Source organism: Myripristis murdjan, chromosome 12, assembly GCF_902150065.1.
Source record: "Myripristis murdjan chromosome 12, fMyrMur1.1, whole genome shotgun sequence".
Classification (NCBI taxonomy): domain Eukaryota; kingdom Metazoa; phylum Chordata; class Actinopteri; order Holocentriformes; family Holocentridae; genus Myripristis; species Myripristis murdjan.
The window spans coordinates 11,050,994-11,069,316 of NC_043991.1; the positions used below are offsets into that span (position 1 = coordinate 11,050,994).

The following is an 18,323-nucleotide window of genomic DNA, read 5'->3' on the forward strand; positions in this document are numbered from 1 at the left end:
GCAACACATAATTCGAGGCATCCACTTTCTCAAAATTTAGTTCCAGTGTTATAACCAAAATAGCCTGTGGAGTGTCATTGTAACTGTCAAGTGTCTCCTTTTTTCTGATAGTCTGCCTCAACTACAATCCGACTTGGATGGAGTTTTATGCTTTTGTTTGAGAGAAGGCTTTCGGTTGTGTTGTAGTCTGGTTCATTCAGCTGCTTCAGAAGGCTACAAGGGATCTGTTCTCCAGTGGCAAAGTGGCAGAAATAGTTTTGTCACACCCTTTATCCTCAACCTAAATACTTGAATGCAGGCAGCCATGAGTTCCCTCTTGCTGTTCTCTTATTAATTAATTTATTTATTTATTTATTGTTTATCTACAGGCTTGGGTATTAGAATGGATATGGTCTATTTCAGTTTGAATTGAGATGGTGTTGCTGTAGTCTTATGGCCAAAAGGGAGAGCCCACTGTGTGTGGTCATCTGCACTAGTTCTAGCATTTACTTTAAAATGCCAAGAATGCCAAATGCTAATAACAGCAATGATAATAAAATAAATAATAATGATAACAATAATAATAATAATGAAGGGGTAGATATTTAAGAGAGAGTAGATTTTGCTTGCAAGACAAATGACTTCAGTGCTTGGAGACTGGCCAAGATGGAATTTACTTTTTGGCACTTGTGGATTGCCATTGTAAACATGTGTCTCAATGAGACTGCTGCAAATCTGTCTGTGTGGACTGATAGGAAGTTGATCCGGATAATTCTATAACATCAGAAAAGAGAAATGGGATTATAGTCAGGGAAAGCTGATAGTTCTTGTTTCTTTTTTGTCTTGAGGACCTATTGTGTTTGTGAAGCTTCCCTGGTAGTTTGAATGACTCTGAACTTGGTTTAGTCCAAATCACTCAGGAAATCCCTTCGCTCCACATGGGTCCCCGTACTCTGAATGAAGGGAATGGGTCAGTGAGAGGCACACACTTTCTCTGGTGATAAATACTGTTAACTGTGTTGGGTCTCGGTTTTATGTTTGTGCTTTACCATGTCCTCCATGTATTCACAAACACTGTTGCCAGCCGAGTGTTGAAAAACTGATAAGCATGCCTATTACTGTAGGGATTTGCAAAGATCTGAAATCGCATACACGCACAGACACACACACACACACACACACACACACACACACACACACACACACACACACACACACACACACACACACCATTATACATGCCTTCAAATTTAGGACATATAGTAATACAGATTTAGTCACATTCAAATTTTGAAAATTTTTATGTGATAATTACATGTGCTGTTACAGTAATTTCTGAGCTGGAGTGCAGTATCAGGCCACGTTTGCACTTTTTTTCTCAGCTGCAATTGTTTATATTTACATGCAGTCTTATGGGAAGTGGTTGGGAAACACTCAAAAAAAAATCAAAAAAGCACACTGCTGCTGTGTATTTTTCTATTGAAACAAGTTCAGCCTTTTCAGAAAAACGGACAGTGATATCATAAACCCATCAGCCTACTAGTCTTGACAAGAAACTTGAATATAGAACTCTGTTATGGTTAGTATGTAAGTATCATCAACAGCCATTCTCTCTCTCTCTCTCTCTCTCTCTCTCTCTCTCTCTCTCTCTCTTTCTCTCTCTTTTTAAAATCTTTTTTCTTTCTTTATCTATCTTTTTTCTTTCTTCTATCTTTTTAATCAAATCAAAAAACATTAATGGCAGCACAAGACAGGATCAGCTGAGAAAAAAGAAAATGTTGTGTTAGAACATGGTCTTTAAGCTTTCACTTTTGCATGAAACTGTCTGCCATATCTTCTGTTTATTCTGCTACTAAACTTGTGCCTTCATTTACATTTTTTTTGCTTCTTATTTGTTTGCTTCTTTCTTCTTTTCTGTTATTTTCTCCTCTCCCATCCTTCCCTATCACCTTGTTAACCTAATGTAGATCCTTAAACCAGAAAGGCAGGGTCAGGATCATCCCTGTAGATTCTGGCATGGGGGTAGATGATTGGGAAAACAAATTCAAAGTTCAGGGCAAGCCTCAGTTGAGTGATTTCTTTGATGATGAGGATGACAAAGTTATCCTTCGAATGGCGAGAGCAGGCACTGAGCCATCATGCAGTGCTGTCAGTCAAAATACTCAACGTAGCGGCATCCCGCCTGCCACCTACCCTGAGGGTTATGACACTATTGATCGGCGGAGAAAGAAAAAGATAAGGGACCCAGGAGGGTTGGTCAGCAAAGAGGCAGAAAAAATCAGAGATGAGCCTTTCCCCCCTGACCTTGCACTCTTACGCCAAAAGAGAGGGGAGCTAGTTATGCGGCAGGTAGCAGAGATTCAGGAAGATGAGGAGAATATGACACCATGCCTAAGGCCATACAAGAATGGGCTTCTCTACAAGACAAGAATGTGGGCTAAAAATGAACTAGAGAACACACTGGAGAATTATGTGGCATACAAGGAAGAGGAAGCCGCCAGGCTGAGGGCAAGGTTTGATTTTGATGAAGAGGGTTCTGAGGAGCTACACTACCCTATAGGAGCAGAGGACAATATTGATGACATTGCCTTTTTAGCAGAGGACTTTCACTCTGAGAATGTAAGAGGTCATGGCAAAGACAGGTATTCTTTGTCTTATGGTTGCCACATAGAGAATCCTCAGGGTTTCCGTGATAAAAAGTCTGGAAAAGGTAAAATTGGAGGATGGGCTCCAGAGGCAATGCTTTCTCCAGTGGAGGAGCCAAGTGATGAATATGTAGACCCTATGGATGAGCTCCAGTGTCTAGTTGAAACAGTTTCTGAATATCTTGCGGAAAAAGAGGAGGAAATAAGCAAGTATGGTTCCCTTCCTAAATCAACCAAATCCAGGCTATCATCTCAGGGCAGCAACAGAACAGATTCCCTCGGCGAGGATCAAAACAGTTCATCAAAGGATATTAGAGGGGAAGCCCAATCACAGATTCCCTCTGATCAGGGTATTTCAGGGGTGAAAAATGCTGTTAGCTCCTTATTTAGTTCCTTCACTGACAAAGTTGGTGCAGGTCCCAAACAGCCTGGTTCCTCAGTGCCATCACCTTCTCCACAACCCTCACAATCTGGAATATCAAAACTATTCTCCTTCATCCCTAAATCAACCAGCTCAGCTCCTGTAGCTGTGGTATCTCCAGTAGAAACTTACCCAGAAAAATCATTCAGTTCTTTGCCTTCTCAGTCTCCACTTGATGCTAAAACACAAGGTCATAATCAAGAAGCAAAAACTCCCTTAAGAACATCTGCTTCAACAAATGCCAGTGAAAAACTGCCAGAGTTTGCAACAAAACCTCCAACTGCTACTGGAAACTCTGTTTTGGGGAAATTAAATCCTTTAAAACTTTTTTCAGGGCAAGATATTGGGAGCTCAGCTGAGTGCAGACAACCCTCTTTAACAACTTTCTCTCAAGATAATGCACATTGTGATGAGAAATATTTACATCAAGGTGAACAAGTGATGGCGGCTAGAGGGGGTAAAAACTCTGAAAAAGCAAGGAGTTCATCACAGTATAATTGTTTAGAACAAAATCAGGAGAAAGATGTGCTTGGGAGACATAATCCTTTGATTTACACGCAAGGAAATGTGCCTGCACCAGGGCCAGGAAGGCCAACTGGCCAAACAGAACCAGAGAACTCAGGCTTCTTTAGCCCTTTTAAGAAGTCATTAAGCTCACTGATCACACCTGTTGCGCCTGTGCTACCTCAGGGACCTCCCCCTGTCGCAGTGTATCCTGTGTTTAGGTCCACAGAGGATGTAAGCCTAGAGAAATCAGTGGAGGAGCCTTCACTGAGTAGTAAACTCAAACTCCCTTTCCTCTCCTCTGAAAATGTCTCTGCTCAACAACCTCCCAAAACAGAAGGAGGAATGCTATCTGGCCTCTTAAAATTTGCATCCAGTGAAGATGTTAATTCTTCCAAAAATACACAGAATCCTGTGCAATCATATAATGCTTCACCTTCAGCAACAGCAATTTCCACCTCCTTGCCACCAAATCACCCTTCAGCTCAGGGAAACACAGAGTCAGGGTGGTTCTCTAGCATATTTAGTCATACTCCATCTGCCTCTGGTTCAAACCAGAATCTTGTCAGCAGTCAACAGCAAACTCAGAGGAGTCAAGGGCCATCTGGCTCACATCCACAAGACACATCAAATCAGCCAACATCAACACATCATGGGATGTCGCATCAAGCCCCCCACCTGCCTGAATCACAAGGTTTTTTAACCGGTCTTTTTAAGGGGAGCTCCACTGAGGATATATCCCGTATGGGCTCTAATCAACCTCAGCAAGGAGGGCTACTGTCTGGGCTTCTCAAATTTGGTTCTGCAGGTGACCTATCTAGCAATTTGCCACAGCAGGCTCCCTCTAGCAATCAACCACCGAGGGCCAATAATGCCCCACAGTTCCCTCGTCATCCTCCCCCACAACAAAATGCCCCAGCTACTCAGACAGGGGGCATTCTCTCAGGGCTGTTTAAGTTTTCATCAACAGAACATATATCACCAAATGTACAGCCTCCCTCAGCACCACTGCAGAAGAACCTCCATAGCAATTACCCAGGTCAGCAACAGATTTCAAATCCATCTCAGCAAACACAACCTCAACAAGGGGGGCTGTTCTCTGGCTTGCTGAAGTTAACATCTTCTGAAAATGTCTCAAACAGCCAAACAATTCAACTCCAACAGGGACAAAGCAGTGTTCAGCATAATGAAGAGAGTTTCAACCAGCAGAATACTCAGTGTCCAAACCGAGGGCCCCATCTCAGGAACAGATCACCTATTCAGCAAGCAGATCAGCAACAGAGCAATAGACCAGGTTTTCTTCGACAACAAACAGTTCCACTCCAGCAACAGCCATCTCAGCAAGGTGGCCTTGTGTCTGGCCTTTTTAAGTTTGCTTCAGCAGATGATGTAAACACCAAGCAGTACCCATCAACTCAGCAACATGGGATTTCCCCAAGTAGATCTAGCCAGGAGCAACCGAGGGCAAAAAATATCCCAACTCCAAGCCAAAATCTATTACAAAATACTTCAACACAAAATCCATCTCCAGCAAGTGGTCTACTTTCGGGACTTTTTAAATCATCCTCAGAAAATATGCCCCAACAGCAGCAGCCAGAAATCACTGAGAGCCAACAACAGATCAAACCGCCAAATAGTCAGACTGCTCAGGCACAGCAGGAGACTGCAAATCAATCTGGAGTATTCTCAGGGTTGTTTAACAAGTTAACAAAATCATCTGAGAATGATGAGACTAGCTCCCAGACATCAACAGGAAAATCGCTGCATCAGAGAGACAATACAAACACAGTAACAAGACAGACGCCACTGCAAACACCATCACATAGCAATGTAGTGCAACAAGAACAGAATGTGGAGATAGAGAAGAAGACTTCTCAGCCTGCCCAGCAAGGGTTTTTATCTGGATTGTTCCCCAGAAGGACAACAACAGAGGAACCCCATAGTCATAAACAAGCAGACACTAGGTCTCAGATTACAGAGCATTGTACACTATCTAATTCCACAAAGTTGCATTCAGGTGTAATAAACTCCAGGCCAAATGCCACTGCAGAAAGTACTACTTCTGATTTCAAAAAGGACAATAACCAAAGACTTGCTCCAGATTATCTTACTCCAGGTCAGAGCAGACATGCTTTCTATAGTGCACCTGTCTCAATTGATACTGAAAGCTTAGACTTGAGAACATCAGCTACTTTCACAAGGTCTCTTCAGAGTCAAGCAGCATCCTCTTCCATTAGCACGGGCAATTTATCTCAGTTATCATACTATCATGGTTCACTTCAGTCAGTTCACCCCATGGCTTATAGTACAGATAATATCCATTCCCTTTTACACAGCCATTCAAATTCTTCAGTTATGCCCATGCAGCCATTTATTGGTGGAAGCAGTCCTTCGATATATCAAGTAACCAGGCCAGATCTTTACCAAGGTCAGTTGGCCTCTTACAGAATAAGTCCTACTTATGATGAAAACCAGTGGATCCAAGAATCTATTCTGTGGCAGCATTTTCAGAATGAGTTGCAGAATTATCAACAGCAGGGAGAGGGTCAAGGGTACAGACAGTATGAAGGTGCAAGATTCTTACAGGACCCTTCTCTTCACTGTAGCACTTCAAATATCAATCAGCAGTATAGCTCTGCAAGACCATGGCAAGGTACTATTTGTCACCAAGACCAAAGTGGATCATATGAATTTGAGGGACATGGAAATTTTAACAGCGACCCATATCCCAAGAAGAAATTATGGAGCAGCTCTGATGACTTGGGAAACTTACAATATTCAAGTAAAGAGGAGGGTGCATTGAACTTAACTACCAAACAAAGTAATGCCAAGTTTGGGAAATGGAATTCATTTAATGATGGTAGCTGTTACAGCTTGAGTGGTGTTTCATATCATGAAGGTTATTATGAGGAGAATGCACCAAGCTTATCTTATTCAGCCAATTGGCAGTATGGAATGAATAATCTTCATACTGATGGCATAAATCATCAAAGCCAGTCCAATTTGAATAAACCAGTAGATCCAAATTACCCTAAAAATGTTAATAGTGAGATAGAAGATTTCATGTATCTTGAAGACACAGAGTGGTACCAACAATGGCTTGCACTATTGGAGCAAGGTATGTGGTGGCCAGCAGAAGATGGTGATTGTGGCTACTTTGTTTACACAGACCATGAATACATTTACGCCTTGCTTACAGATGCAGCAGGTGAATATGTATATGCTTGTGCACCTGAAGGTGAGCGGTGGGAAAATGTCCAGCAGTTAGATAGTTTCCCTAGTGCTTGGCTGCACAATGAGATGGTTACAGTATGTGGTTTTAAAGTCCCACTATACAATGAGGATGAGCTTCTTTGGCTCCCTGGCCAAGATTGTAGTGATTCTCAGCTTCTTAATGCCCCCCTTGACTTATCTGCTGCCTATAGAAAAGGAAACCAAATTATGAATTTGAATCTGGAACGTTTCTTCCAAATGTTTGAAAACTCTTTCCAGTGTCAGGGAGAAGATGCAGCAGATTTTACATCTTACAGATTAAACAAAGTCAGGATGGATCCAAGGCAGCCCAGTTATGTCTATCAAGACCCGTACACAGAGGTTATTGACCTTTCATGCCATAGTAAAGACCACACTGGCCCTTATTGGAACAACCCACAAATTAAGACACTTCTTGCTCAAAAGGTTGCTGTTTCCCTCAACTCTACCCCAACTGCAAATTCCAATCAGCAAATACTTTATAATTGTTACCAGCCTAGGCAAAGGCGACGTTCATCCACTGGAGTTACAGTGAAGCACGTTGATGACATATCAGAGGATGAATGGAGAAAGAGAGTGGCTCCTGGAGAACAGCAGCCTAATCGTCAAGGCAAGATCTCTTCTCTCATATCCTCCTTTGTGGGCAAGACTTCACAATCAGACTCAAACAAAACTGGCAAAACCTCCCAGTATCAACAGAGATCACCTACGACTGAAACTCCTGATCAGCATGCTAAGAATATTCTCGCATCAGGTCTCCAGAGTCTTAAGTCAAAGATCATCAAGGAAGAATCCCCTGCTGTTATAACTCAGCCAGAGAGTGTTGCACAGCAAATGCAAAGACCAAGCAAAACTCAGTCAAGAGTTTTGCCTACACCACCAAGTGCTCAAATGAGTCAGTCCTCAGTACAATCAGATACAACTTCACAGAAACCTAGACTTCCACGTCAGACTACTATGTCACAACAGGCAACCCCACCAACACAGTCCACTGTCACTAAGCCAGTGGGAGCAAAAGAATCTCAAGCTAAATCTGGATCACCTACACAGCCGGCGGTTGATAAGCCAGCCGAAAAACCAGTGGAAAAACCAACTGAACAACCACAGGCAGGCTTCATGAGCTTTCTCAAATCTGCAGTAGGAAAGGAGGAACCCAAGCCAGAGCCCCAGAAGTCTCCTCAGACACCTTTGAATCAGCAGAGTAAAACTGGCAGCACTGCTTCCCTACCTGGCAATACAGCGCCAAACAAAGAGGCTACAGGAGTAGCAAATCTCTTTGGATCTATAGGGAGTCTCTTTAGTGCTGATTCCTCCCCACCACAGCAACAGCAATCAAAGCCGAGTGTTACAGCGAGTTCACAGGCATCAGCACCTAGACCAAAGGGTATACACAGGCAACAAACAATGGACCAAAGTGTTGCTTCTCGGCCTGGTCAAAGTCTTCCCCCCGGGAAAAATATGTCACAAGTAATTCCCCCCAATTCTGCCCCAGGCCCTGCTCTAGACCATTCGCAAACTGTGCCTCCAACAGGACAGTCTAAAGAGGAAGCAGGATCTAAACCGTCTGGTGGACTATTTGGTTTTTCTATTGGAGAAATACTATCAGGATCAACTTCACCTGCCCAGCCTGGGCCCGGACAACAAACACCTGCACCTGCCACAGCCTCACAAGCTGCACAAGAGGAGTCTCTTGGTAAAAGTTTATTATCAATGTTCAGTGGACCAAGTCCTGCACAGGCTGCACCTAAAGGGCCCTCCTCTCAAGCAACTTCAAGTGCAGCTCCACAACCTCCTCAACAGGAATCACTTGGTAAAAGTTTATTGTCAATGTTTGGAAGCCCAAGTCCTCAGCCTTCTCAAACCAAGCCTACCAATCAGGTGCCTCCACAAGGAAGTGATGCCTCAAAAGAGCCCCCAAGTATTGGGTTTCTCTCTATGTTTGGTGCTCCTAGCTCCCAACAATCTCAAACCCAAACAGGATCTATCCTAGGGGGGATTCTGCCTGGGTCATCTAGTTCAACTGAAAGCCCAGCAAAAGGGCTGTTGTCAATGTTTAGTAGTTCACCACAACCACCACAACCACAACCTTCACCACAGTCTCAACCACAGGGTGCAGCTCAATCACAAAGTCAGCCACAAAGGACACCTCAGTTGCAGTCTAAACCACAAGCACAGCCTCAAGCACAAGGGCTGCCAGCCAGCTCTGTTCTTGGGGGGATATTGGGTGGCTTGTCTACCTCTAGTGAAAGTCCAGGAAAAGGTTTGTTATCCATGTTTGGAGGTCCCAGCACTCCACAAACACCAGCAGCAGGTGGTAATGCAAGTATGTCTACTACCACAGGAACTGCAGCACCTAAGGAACCTGCCAAGAGTATATTGTCTATTTTTAGTGGTCCCATGTCACCACCACAACAACAAAGTGCATCTTCTATCTCTGTATCTGGCACTGCTGCTCCTGTCAAAGAGCCACCAACTACAAGTCTTGTTGCTTCTACTTTACAAGACCCCTCCCAAGTGTCATCTGTTTCCAGTAGCTGTGCGAAAGGGTCATCAGCTACTGATGAAATTTCAAGTGAACCGTCAACCTTGAGTAAAGCATGTTCTCAGTCCAGTGAACCACATGCTAGCCCATCTACTCAGACCACTGCGACCACTACATCATCCTCTGAAGATCAAACCACAGTTCAAGCAGTTGATAAGTCAACCACAGAACCAAAATCAGAATGTGCCACTGTACAAAAAGAAGCTGGCTCAGAAGACACACCTCAAGGCCCCACTGCCCCTAAAGAACCACCAGCATCAGGCTTGGTGTCTATGTTCAGTGGACCAGCTTTACAACCTCCATCCTCACAAGCTGGATCTATTTTAGAAGGACCAGGAAAGGGTTTGCTTTCAATGTTTTCTGGACCATCTACTGAGCCTAGTGTTAGTCAGGCAGGGCCTCCACCTGGAGAGTCTGCACCTGGATCATCAGCCAAAGGTTTGCTTTCCATGTTGGGAGGTTCTTCCCCTCAGGCTTCTACTCAGACTGGAGGTTCTATACTAGGAGGTATATTTGGAGGGGCTTCCCCTCAGACAGGAGCTACTCAAACAGCAGGATCAATACTCGGTGGTTTATTTGGGGGGTCTGCACCCCAAGTTTCTCCTCAAGCCACCACCACTGCCACTGGAGGCTCTACTACCCAGACAACAGCACCTCAAACAGGGGGATCATTATTAGGAGGTTTATTTGGTGGGTCTGCTCCCCAGTCTGTTGGTTCTCAGTCTGCAGGATCCATTTTGGGTGGAGTGTTTGGAGGATCTGTGTCATCAACTACAGCATCTAGTGGATCATTGTTAGGTGGAATGTTTGGAGGGGCTGCTTCCCAAACTGCTGCAACCCAACCCGGTGGCTCAATTCTGGGAGGTATTTTTGGAGTGTCTCCCTCTCAGCCAGCTGCCCCACAGACTGGTGCATCTTCATTGGGTGGCGTTTCACCAGGAGCTTCTGCCACTAAGGAGACCCCTAGAAAAGGTTCTATGTCTGGAGGGTCAGCTGCACCTGCAACCCCTATTGCAACAGATTTGCCAAAACTCACTGATGACAGCACAAAAACAGCAACAGTTCTCCCAGTTACTTCTTCTGTTGATACTGCTCCAAAAGACAAAGAGCAGGAAGAAACACCAAAGCAGCCCGATGGTACAGTTCAGCATCTAGAGTCAGGTGCCCCCAAAACTGATGACATGGCAGTCGTAGAAGTACAAAGCCAGCATACAGAAACACCACTCACAATCAGTGACAGTCAGCCCAAAGAAGCTGAAATTCCTACAGCATCTGAGGAACTGGCAAAACCAGATGTACCAGTTAATGATCAGTTTTCTCAAAATAAGATGCCACCCAAGACTGAAGGGTCAACACCAGCTAGTCAGTCAGCAGCTCCCAGTTTACAGGGAGAGCAAAAGCCTCCAGAGCCAGAAAAATCAGTTATAGACTCATCAGCAGATGCAGTCTCTGGGTTTGTGTCCTCACTTTTCAAACCAGCAACTGCTGGAACAACATCCCAAGCTGCTGGCCCACAGACAGGAGGGTCGATTCTAGGGAGTATTTTTGGAGGGTCCAGTACCCAGATGGCAGCTCCTCAAACAGGGGGATCATTACTAGGAGGTTTATTTGGAGGATCTGCTCCCCAGGCTGCTTCTCAAACCACTGCCCCCCCAACTGGAGGGTCAATATTGGGTGGAATGTTTGGAGGTGGGTCCGCTCCCAAGTTTGCAGGTCCCCAGACGGGTGGATCATTACTGGGTGGGATGTTTGGACCATCTGTTGCGTCAAATGCAGCAGCTCAGACTGGTGGCTCTTTATTGGGTGGAATGTTTGGAGGAGCCGCCAACCAGAGTGCAGGACCACAGGCTGGGACATCAGTAATAGGGGGTATAGGTGGATCTTTATTTGGGGGCATGGGACAAGCACCTAAGCCATCTGAATCCAAGCCAGCTGAACCCAAGCCAGCACATGGCACTAAGCCACAACCGCAGCTTAAGAGCATGGATGTGGTACAAAACACAGGTGCTAGTGGTACTGAGAACAGTGAAACTAAAATAGGCTTAGTTGACTCAAGTGTACCTGATAAAGGGCAAGTAACATCTGACAGCCAAACAGAAAGTAGTGTAGTGACAACTAATGGGGGGGAATCTCAACCAGTTTCTACTGTCACAAGTGCTACCATAAGCACTACAAGCGACCTGAGCCATCAAGTAGATAACACTGAAAAACAAAAGGTGGCTCTTGAGGGAGAGGTGATACATGAGAAACCCATAACAATTAAAGGAGAACCTGAAAGCAACAATGCTGATAAATCAATCCCACCAGATACCCAGAAACCAGATGCACAGAAAACTCCCCCAGCTGATCAACCGGAACCACCTCAAGCTAAGTCCTTGTTTGGTTTGATGGCAACACCAAATGATGCAGGGAAATCTCTTGGATCTCTGTTTTCATCCCCATCAACAATTTCCTCTGGTGTTCCTTCAATGCCTCAAACAGAAGGAGCTAGTGCTCTGTTTTCAGGACTCAAAACACTATCTGCAGGCTTGTTTCAAGAAGAAAATTCTGTTGCAGAAAAACAGGAGTCACCTACCCCTTCATTATTTGGGGCAAAATTAGGATTCCCGTGGCAGACACAGCCGCCCAAGCCACAAGCTGCCGAAGCCATAACATGCCAGCCCAAAACCAGCGACAAGCCAACAAGTGATCAAACACAAACTGTAGAAAAGGGTGCAACATCTGATGTCCAAAAAAAGGACTCGGTAGGTTCCATGGATGTAGCAAACCCCCAGATTTGCATCTCCACTCCTGAAATAGATCCTACAGCATCCCTGCCCCAAAAGGAGAAGGAAAGCCTTGTAGAAACATACCCCTCTGCAGGTCCCACTTCTGGAGTGCAGCTGGACAACCAGTCCAAGAAGGATCTGTTGAGTGCGAAAAGGCTAGTAAAAGCATAATAAATGGCAATCCCCAACACCATTTATGATGCATTTAAGATTTTTGACAGGATATGCCCTGTCCAGCTCTGCAATCCATCCCTCTGTTTCATTTAATTGTTTACTTGAGTGTGTGTATAGAATCGTGGTGTTTTGTGTTGAATTTTAAAATTTCAAAACAGAATCCCATAACAGAATTTACGTAAGTGATTTATATAATCTTGGACAGACTCAGTTATAATTGAATTGTTTAATACAATTTCCTACAGTTGGAACAACTTTACTTTGAGTGAGAGACTGATTTGTGGACTCAGAAGTTTTTATATTAAATGCCCTTAATGTCATTGTCATGCTCACAGCTGTGAACTCAAAAATCAAGTAACTGTATGGCAAGTAATGTCATAGTTTGCACAAATTTGACATCCTTATGAACTCAGGGAAAGACATGTTTATGTAAACTGTCCAAGTGTCTATGAATAACATGTAAATTTTGTTTGTGTGGGTTTCTGTTTTATTTGTGTTGTTGATGTCATATTCCAAAATGGCATACTTTATTTTACAATCCATCTCTTAGTAACCATAAACCAGTTTAATGCATTTACAACTCTTATCATTTGAATTAAGTAGAAAAAGAACTTGAATCTTGCAGATTTACTTATCATCCAGTGCTGTACTTTGTGCAAAATATGTAAATAAAATACAACTTAAGTACTTTGGGGGAAAAAAAGTAATTCCCATACACAGTCCTTGTCATATTTTATTTTGATGTTTCAGTCCTCTGACCATTCTCAAGACATTAAACCCAGCTGTTGACACAGTGTATATATACACTTGTTAATGTTTTAATCGCGAATAACTATTTGAAATTTTGGTTATGCAGCTTATGACCTAATAATTATATATGTTGTATGAACCATTGTACATATACACTGTCACCATGTCAGTGTAATGACAAGAGACAGGTCACAGGACCGAAATGTCAGCAACAAAATATGCAGAGTCGTTATGTGTGGGGATGTACTCTTATAATGTGGACCAGCAATTGCAGGGCATTTTATCCCAAATAAGAGATGGATGGAGTTCACTACAATCTAAAACAGTTATGTTGTCAGTCACAGTATCATGTGTAATTTGTAAAACAATATAGCTTTATAAAATTATCAGTGTGTAAAATTGACTTTGAAAAATGTCTATGGGATTTTTCTAAATTTCTTGTCTGTCCTTGGGTTCTGTGTGGTAATCCCCACTCATCTGGCACTGGTTAGTGGGCTAAAACAAACAAAAATATTTGGAAATACTATTTGACAGATGTGTGAGCACTATAATATTCCAAGCTGTCTAACATAAATTATCTCCCTCACTCCTGTCTCACCAATCTAGTCCAGTGGAAAGTAGTCGCTTTGGGTCATCAGGAAACTTGAGCGAGACCAGCTCCCAGCTTAGTGAAACTGGCCAGGAGAGCACTGGGGGATCAGAGCTGGAGGAGTCCTTCCACTCCTACCACAGTACTGGGTTTCACCCTTCCACTAATGGGCAACCACGCACAAATGGACATCATCCCACCAATGGACACTCCATGGTCGCAGGGGAGGAGATCCGTAGGCTGTCAGTTGATCCACAAGGCTTAACTAGCTCCATGAAAGGTGACACACCAGTTGAGAGAAGGTCCACTAAACTCCAAAGGTATATATATATATATATATATATTTATTTATTTATTTATTTTTTTATTTATTTATTTTTTTTTCCATTTGAGAGGTCTGCCAAGTATTGTTTGTGTGTTACAGTGGTAATGTGGGCGGATTGAGTTTTTCTTTGTCTCTTTCTATTCCTCTACTCAAACCCAATTTAACCACAGGTTCCATGATGATGGACCACCATTGCCCTTCACTCCATCCAGAGTTCGCTGGTTGAAGGCCATCAATAAAGTCAGGGTTCAACTCCGGGAGGTAGGTAGAGTTTCTGCTCAGTCTCAACACTAGTAGATTATCCTTTATCACCTCTAAACCTTTTTCTGCTCACACGTATACAAACTATTTTGCCACACTTGCACACACACACAAATACAGACACACCTATGTACCTTCAACTGTTTGGAATTGGTTGAGTTTAACCCCTCTGGTATTTTGAAATGATCTAATGAAATATATGAGTAGGAATTTCTTACTACTAATTAAGCTACATCCAAATGCTGCTTGTAGACCTCTACCAAGTTCATTTTTTTTTCCCTTTAGTGGTTTTATCTGTCCTGTCTGTTTTTATAACTTATCTTATCAACATGTGTATCCTGTGTGCTGACATGTCCTAATGTTACTCTTAAGTGTTGTGGAAGTAATTAAGCAACATCGTTAGCATCACAGCTGCCTTCTCTCTTTGATTTGGTTTTAGGAATAAGAAATAAGTTACACCATTCACTCACTTAGGATGTTGGGTTTTATATCACACACACAATTCATTCAGGAAGGGTCACCAAAACAAATGAGCTCTTGTTCAACAACTTGCACACAAGTACATGCATTCATTCCAGTGAAACATGCAGTACAGCGGCAGTATTTGTTAAGGAGGATTGAGTGTTTTTAATTCTGTTTTACCTGCTGGTGTACAACTTCATGTAATCATTCTAACCATGATTTTTTTTTTTTTTTTTTTAAGTAATATTGTAATTGTAATATTCTAATCCTCCAACCCATACCTTGCCATCTAACTAATATAGAGAATTTATTCCCTGCACTTATTTTCCACCTCCTCTCTCCCGTCAGTCTTCAGTGGTTATCCCTCTGCAGAGCTGAGCATATCTTATAGTGCTTCAGGGACCTATAATTTCCCTCAGCACAACATGAGGCCCTCTCATGTTGTGCTGCAAAGGATATCTTGAGTCTTTAGATTAATTTTCCACCTCTTGTTGTGTTTACTTTTGTTCTGTCCTCCCTTTTTAGAATGGGAGATTAAATGTGTTACAGTTTTGCATTTAGTTAAAACAAATGAATACAGCTCATAGCATGTAATAGGGTACAAGAGAACTGGCTGAATCCTTGATCTTGTTTACATATGATGCCATCTGATTATTGAACTTGATATGATTATGGGAATAATACAATTAAGAAATGCCTGGTTTGATCATATCTTTTATATGGTGGTTATTGACTGAAGTATGTGACTATTGTCACATACTTCTTTCCCTCTCTCCTGTTTTAAAATGCAGTTGTATTATTCCCTCGGTATTTCTGTCACTCAAATTTAGTTTTCTCATAATTGTTAGCAGATGTTATGGCATGGCATGATTGTCATGATTTGAAGTGATATCTAGTCTTGCTCGGAGTAAGGGGTCTGCATGTCTAAACAGCTCTCCTGTATTTCAGCTAATATCACAGTATACTTTGCCCTAATTGCAGTATAATCCTTTGAATATGACTATAATCAGGGTAACATAATTGGATTATGTTATGTAATTATTATTGTTATGCATTTTCTCAGTTCAATTAGGGTAAAAACATTGCTGTGTGTATAAACATTGCTGTGCTAAATAGAAGCTGCTGTAGTTTCTCACTCTGCAGTTAGACTTTGGTAGAACACTAATGCATCCAAAAGATTTAAGGTGAAGTGATATCCAAATTGGAGCATAAGGCACATAGGCCAGTATCATGACTTCTCAGTATAATAGCCTCAACAAAGCCATTCCATCTTGTGAGTTGCACTCACTGTCCAGTATCCATTATCCTCAAATGAAAAGGGTAGAAAGTCATATCACCGTAATTTGATCTCTCACATGTTAGAACTGACTTTCAGTGTCAGAATCATTGATGGCGCTTATCCAAATGTAACTAATGGTGTATTTGTCCGTACTGTATTCTGCACAGATATGATATATAATCTTGTCTTTCCTCAACCTAAACTCCAAGAGGAGATCAGTATAAGGTAGCCATAATAAACTAGTCAGATTCTCTGTGTCCATCCTATTAATTAAGTCTTTTACACCGTAGTGGATCAGTATAAGGTAGCCATAATAAACTAGTCAGATTCTCTGTGTCCATCCTATTAATTAAGTCTTTTACACCGTAGTGGTGGAGGAGAGTCTTGGTTAGTCCTCCGTTGGCTCCATTATGATGATTGGTTTACAAGGACTGGTTGAGATGACCGTGTAAATGCTGGCTGATAGAAGGCAAGAGGAGCAAGGTAAAAGCTGTCTCAAGTGTTATTTATTAGAGGACATAGGGAAGCACTTAGGACACAAGGCTGAATGTTGACAAGACTGTAATGAATTAGAATGGGTAGTTAATCTGTCACAGCAGTGTCAGAGAGACCAGCATAGTAGAAGAGAGCTAAGCCCAACTGCGTAAAACATCCTCACATGCTGGCTTACGTTCAAAAAGGAAAATGAGACTTGGTCTGTGGCATATTTACAGTTTTCTCCACAACTTTTGGCAGAGGTGCAGCAGACGGGTAGACTCAGACCTAGAACTGCAATTGGCTGCCAGATCTATTACCAGCATCATTTTCGCTATCTGTGTTTATTTGTTTTGACTGTACAATGAGACCTAATGAGACATTTTCATTCTCTTCATACCACCAGTGGGGTTAGTATACAGGAAAACCATTGAATGTAGGAAGTGGCAGTGGCATTGATGTGTTTGTCAGGTGAGGATTTACTTCTGAAGTCAAAGAGTTTTACAAATAGAATGAGTGAGCGCAGATGACAGCAGTGGGCAGATGTGGAAACAGAAAAAGAGGAAAATAGAAAGAGTGAGACAGAGTCTTGGCGGTCGTACAGCTTCAGATTAGCTTTGTGCTGGAATATATCGCCAGAGGACAGAGGGAGAGAGAGAGAGAGCAGAGAAAGCATGCAAAAGGGTGGGAGGGAAGAAGGGAGGGGTACTTAACTGAGGCTGAACTGCTGTGTTATCCCGGTATAACACTGTCGCTCCTGCCCTTCCAGTGTTAGAAATGAGAGATTCAGCACTTCTGTGTCTGTGTCAGACAACTAAAGAGGACTTAAATGATAGCCCAGTTGGTTTGATTCAAGCAGAGCAAGAAATCACATGCACCTGGGGATTTATTTGAAAGAAATGCATAAAAGCTACTTCAGGTGGTCTACTGGTCCCTGTTCCATGTGGATTAACAAATCTGTCAAGATGCTACATGCAGGTTGTTCTTAATTGTTTTTTTTTTGTTTGTTTGTTTGTTTTTTTGCTTTTTCTCTCCCCCCCATGAGGTAAGCTTTACTTTTTAACATATATACTACAGTCACATGTAACTTTGTTTGGGATTAAATTTACACTCCTTGGCATATTACTGTATGGTATGAAACTTTTTGAGCATATTTACACTATGTTAGGCTTATAAAGGTATGGAGCAAAGGGCTTGTACTTTATGTAGTTACTATCATTATGCATATCATTATGTTGTGTAGTATTATATCATTTAAGTGATTTAAGATAATTGCTCCTTCAGTCTTCACAGAATTTCCTCTATGTCCAAGTAAATTCAATTACTTAAAAACTAGAAAATTGAGTCGTCTTTTTTTCCAGGCCACAGACCATTTATAAAGGAGAGAAAAGATATTCCCTTGGGCTATTGCTAGGACTGTCAGTGAGGATGGGCCAGATTCCAACCAGCCGTCTTAACCGTTCTTTATTCTGGCCAGTTAACTGATATGTCACTGGAACCTTATAGTCTATACACAGTGGATCATTGGCAGTCTCTGCTAAATGGGCCAGGAGTGTAGCTAACGAGCTGTTCAAAGATATTTCTGTACATACTCGTGTTCACATTTATTTTTAGAAAGTCTAAATGTACTCTGATAACAAATGACAGACTCTTTATACAAGTAATTTTCATTCGAAGGGTTAGAAAGGTAATGCTCCAGGTTATTTTCTGATAGCCTTAATCTATTTGGCTGATATACCCATCAGCTTAATTTCAAATTCCAGGCGGACATAGGTAACATGCTTCTTTGTGGTATTCTTGATTATACCTTACTGCCCACCAGTCCCTTATCATGCTAGTGCACACCTCTACTGCTTCAATGCTATTGGAAACCTTCATTGCTGGGTTGGGTTAATGAA

General features: G+C 42.4%; 1 protein-coding gene across 8 annotated transcripts in view; it reads left to right on the forward strand.

Moving 5' to 3' along the window:
- The window catches only part of unc13bb (unc-13 homolog Bb (C. elegans)), a 90,864-nt gene that overhangs the window by 33,030 nt on the left and 39,511 nt on the right, over positions 1-18,323 (forward strand). For 6 of the 8 annotated variants that reach the window (XR_003929092.1, XM_030065391.1, XM_030065394.1 and 3 more), the window contains exons 9-11: positions 1,947-12,266; positions 13,642-13,944; positions 14,120-14,210. Coding sequence is in view for 7 of the 8 variants with exons in the window: in XM_030065391.1 (XP_029921251.1) it covers positions 1,947-12,266; positions 13,642-13,944; positions 14,120-14,210 (10,714 nt within the window). In the remaining variant the exon portion in view is untranslated. The remainder of the gene's footprint in view (positions 1-1,946; positions 12,267-13,641; positions 13,945-14,119; positions 14,211-18,323) is intronic. The other 2 variants (XM_030065397.1, XM_030065398.1) reach the window with 1 other exon arrangement.